Below are 4176 nucleotides of genomic sequence, written 5' to 3'. Positions count from 1 at the left end.
ATATTCTAGAGCTCTTCTCTAGTCCATTTCTAAAAATAGATCAATCAAATTCTAGGTGCATCACCTTCCCTTATTCTATTTCTTAATCCCTAGTTAGATCGATTTATTTTTCACAATCTGCTTTTCCAATTTGTGTGCTCAATTTTGTTAATAGTCTTTTTTGATGAGTAATTTGGTCATACTATTGTTTTATTAGGATCCCTCACACACAAAAACATGATTTTATTTAAGATGAGGTTCTATGTATGGATTTAAAGTTAGGAGATCTTGTTCCAATCAATCATTAGAAAGTTGTATAAAGATAAGAATACATTAATTAAATCATATAGAATGTTAATAACTTTACTTATACTTAGGATCATTATTAGAAAACTATTAATAATCTTATCAAACAGATCATATTTAAGAAGTAGGTTATGACATGACAATTACAAGCTGTTTTTTTCTATATAAGAATTATAAGATCATTTTATGCAGGTCAATGAATTCAATCGCCTTAAATTTTACATTCAATTTTATTTTAATTAACTTAAATTTTCTATTACATATATAAAACTTTAAATTTCTAACAATAGACAGAAAAACATAATAATCCCAACAAATAATAATATCAGCATTAAATAAATCCATTAAACATTTTTTATTTTCTCATAAATTTATTTGTACAAATTTCAAAACAAATTTTGAGAGGGATTGTGAACCCTTTACAAACAACACAAATTCAACAAACAAATAACACAATGTTTGCCAAAAGTAAACACACAAACAACAACAACAAAAAAGGAGCTGACCATTCAGTCAAACACCCAACACAAGATCCAAAACAAACTTAACTAACCTTACCAAACTACAGCTGCTTCAAGACTTCAAACTGTTTCGTGCTGCTAGAAGAGTCCCATACACAACAGTAAACTGGAATAATACTTTCATCAAGTAATCTTGGGATAAAACACCAATACTACTAAAAGCCAATAATAACTCTACATACTAATTTTTTTGTTTATGTAATCTTCAAAATATATGTAAAACGAAATCAAGATCAGCGTCCTTGCATCCTAGAGATCTCTGTGAGCTGAAAGAGAGAAGTTGTTGACTCAATTTGAGTCTCACTTGAAATGTGGTAACTTGGAACATTTAAACATGAAGTTGATGTGGTGAGCCTTGTGGAAACTTCAATCTCCTCTAGCTTCATCTTCACCTCTCTCATGGTTGGTCTTCCCTTTCCTTCTGGACAAAGACATTCTCTAACTAGACTTGCCACAGCAGTCATCTGATCCAGGTTCTCTTCGTTCTTCACGTTTGGATCCAAAATATCACTCAAGCTGTCATCCTTACACTTGGAAAGAAAAAACTTGGATAAGATGATTTCATGTGGAGGTCTTCCAGGAGACAAGGGATCTCGACCTGTGAGGAGCTCTGCAAGGAAAACGCCGAAGCTGTAAACATCACTTTTTTCAGTTATTGTTCCCGTTTCATAGTATTCAGGATCCATGTAACCACAGGTGCCCATTATATTGGTAGTGAGATGTGTATCATTCCCACACAGTAGCCGAGATATCCCAAAATCTGCAACTTTTGGAGTGATGGTTTTGTCGAGAAGAATATTAGTTGATTTCACATCCCTGTGGATAATGGGGCGATCTAATTCTGAATGTAGATATGTCAAAGCATTTGCACTACCCATTGCAATTTGCAGGCGAGTCTGCCAAGTCAAACGACCAGAATGTAGCTGATGAGAAATTGTTCCCCCATCAACGAATTCATATACAAGAAGAGGAGATTGTGTTTGCAGGCAACAAGCAACCAACTTCACCACATTTTTGTGATCAAGACCCGAGAGAATCACGATCTCGTTAATGAACTGATTCATGGCTTCCTCACTTTCTACACCAATGGGAAATTCCTTGAATTTTTTAATGGCCACAGGTGTACCATTTGACAGGATCCCTTTGTATACTGTGCTTGAACCACCGGTACCAAGCTTCATGTCATCTGAATAACATTGGGAGGCCCTTTTAAGCTCATTTTCAGAAAAAATCTTTATTTTTTCCTCCGTCTGTTTTCCCTTTTCTGCAAGGATTCTTTGTAGCAAAAAACCTCCATTACATCGGAAATACTCCTCCCTTGCCTGTTTTTGATGACGCATTCTCAGAAACAAGACTAATCCGAAGGCTCCTAATGAAACTCCAACGAATGAAGAAACAGAGCCTGGTGACATAACGAACAGAATTGTTATCAACTACGTACTTACAATTTTTTTGTTAAATTGCATTAAAGATATTTGATGTTGCACATAGTCACCTATAGCTGCAAACATGGCAGATTTATTTGATCTTTCCCACTCGCACCTTGACCCGTTTTTCAAGTCATCTCCAGTGTAACCCTTTGCACATGAACAATTGTGAGACCCTTGCAAATTATGACATACACCTCCCTGGGATGGTTCCACGCATATACTCAAGGTTTTATTGCGGCATTCGTCAATGTCTACATATCATCAAAGCATGAGGAGAAGGGACTTCAGAAAATAAATGATTATACAAGACAAAACATGATAGGTAAAGATCCATGCTGTCCAGTTAACAAGAAAAATGGAGATTCGTTTTACTTTTGTTTCAAATGAAAAACGAATTTAGATAAACAGATTCAAGTAAAAATAAAATTGAGAAACCAAGATACTAATAATGCTTATAATTAAAAAGAACTGTGCTAGGTCATACCTGTGCAACCTGTGCCATTGGAGTAACCATTTCCTTCGTAACCAGGAAGGCATCTGCATAAGTGTCCACCTCCGGAAGGCGAGTCAATGCATTCTGCATTAGATGAGCAAGAATAATCGGCAGTTCCTTTAGCTGTGGAGCAATTATGACTGCCGATGCCCCAGTTTAGGCGGAGACCATAATAAGGCTTTGTACTTTGTGTCTGAAAGAGGTCTGTTATGTTGCCGACTACAGTGAAGGTGGAGGGATCCATTATGGTGGAGAAGCTACAGAATTGATTAAAATTATCCACACCTCCGCCCGTAAATTTTATCCGCCAATGATTATCTGGAAGGGTAATTTCACAACAGCCATAACGGCAGTATGGTGCATCAACTCTAGGGCGAGAGGCACATGAAGATACACATTTGGCTTCTCCCCATCCGTCCTCGAATGTGTAACTACCGGTTGTATTGCAACCAACAACTACAAATTTATCGAACTTAGAAAAATAGAAAGGCCCGGGTGCGGCAAACCACTTGATTAATCCGTCTGCCTGCCCACACGAAGAGGCTTTAAGAGAAGTGGAATTAATGACAATGTAACCAGAATAATCGATTTTCCAAATCTTATAATAAGCTCTTGTTCTGTTTTCCCAAATACTATCATTACTGACAGGAAGAAATAGAGCCATATTTCCAGTATCTTCATCCTTGGTGCAATTGATCCGAAAGCCAGGGTATCCACAATGAGAATTGTGAATCCAAAAAGGGTAACTCACATTCAGGGAACCACACTTTTCAGGATCACATTTTGAAGCAGCAGTAAACCCCACAAAACAGAGATAAATTACAAAGCGAACCACAACTACCCAATGCATTTGAATTTGAAACAGCATTCTCTGTTTGAACAATGATGTTGAGGAATGAAAACGCGTGGAAATAAAAAGCAGAGTGAATGGTTGATTGCACAACCGCAGAAGGCGTTGCGAAAAACCTACCCCTTAATGTTGATAAAGTCTTCAAGTGATTTTTCTTAGTTCAAAGTGCAGCAAATTAATGTGAACAAGGATTTGAGAATGAAAATGAATTTTCTACAAAAGTCTGCGAAGGTACGGGTAAACCATATAATGTAAAGTTCACAAGTAGTTTCCTACAGTGAACAAAAGAAAACTAATTCAGAAACTAGCTACGTGATGATTTCATAATAAAGTTAGTTTTTTTCTTTCTTCCTTGACTAAAGTTAAAGAAACATAATGAAAATAGATCGCAGTCTAAAAATAGACTGCGCATAAAATGAAAAGAATAAATCAGGTGTAGAACTTCAATACATACTAATTTATATCGATACTTCGAAGAGCTAGGTACTTTGACTTGACTACAGCTAATTTAATTATCACACTAATAATATTTCATTAAACCCAATATCAACAGCAACTAAAGTCGAGCAGAAGACATTTTTGGGTTTTAACGGAGAG

The 4176-nt window shown here is 36.2% G+C and overlaps 1 protein-coding gene across 1 annotated transcript; it reads right to left on the bottom strand.

Moving 5' to 3' along the window:
• Nucleotides 1–616: 616 nt before the first annotated feature.
• LOC131032798 (wall-associated receptor kinase 2-like) lies at nucleotides 617–3828 on the bottom strand. The gene is made up of 3 exons (XM_057963849.2): nucleotides 2721–3828; nucleotides 2302–2487; nucleotides 617–2208 (listed from the first exon to the last, which is right to left on the bottom strand). Exons 1-3 carry the CDS (start codon nucleotides 3595–3597, stop codon nucleotides 1040–1042), a joined length of 2232 nt encoding a protein of 743 aa, XP_057819832.2. The 5' UTR covers nucleotides 3598–3828; the 3' UTR covers nucleotides 617–1039.
• Nucleotides 3829–4176: the final 348 nt, after the last annotated feature.

This window comes from Cryptomeria japonica, chromosome 5, assembly GCF_030272615.1.
Source record: "Cryptomeria japonica chromosome 5, Sugi_1.0, whole genome shotgun sequence".
NCBI lineage: Eukaryota > Viridiplantae > Streptophyta > Pinopsida > Cupressales > Cupressaceae > Cryptomeria > Cryptomeria japonica.
Note: the sequence above shows the minus strand (reverse complement) of the source record. Positions and strands in the feature narration are given on the sequence as shown.

Excerpts from the sequence above, each read along its gene's own strand:
- LOC131032798 (XM_057963849.2), bottom strand. The coding sequence starts at position 3,597 with ATGCTGTTTCAAATTCAAATGCATTGGGTAGTTGTGGTTCGCTTTGTA. Across the intron at positions 2,488-2,720 it reads CAATGGCACAGGTTGCACAG|ACATTGACGAATGCCGCAAT; the intron begins GTATGACCTAGC and ends GATGATATGTAG. Across the intron at positions 2,209-2,301 it reads TGCCATGTTTGCAGCTATAG|GCTCTGTTTCTTCATTCGTT; the intron begins GTGACTATGTGC and ends TTATGTCACCAG.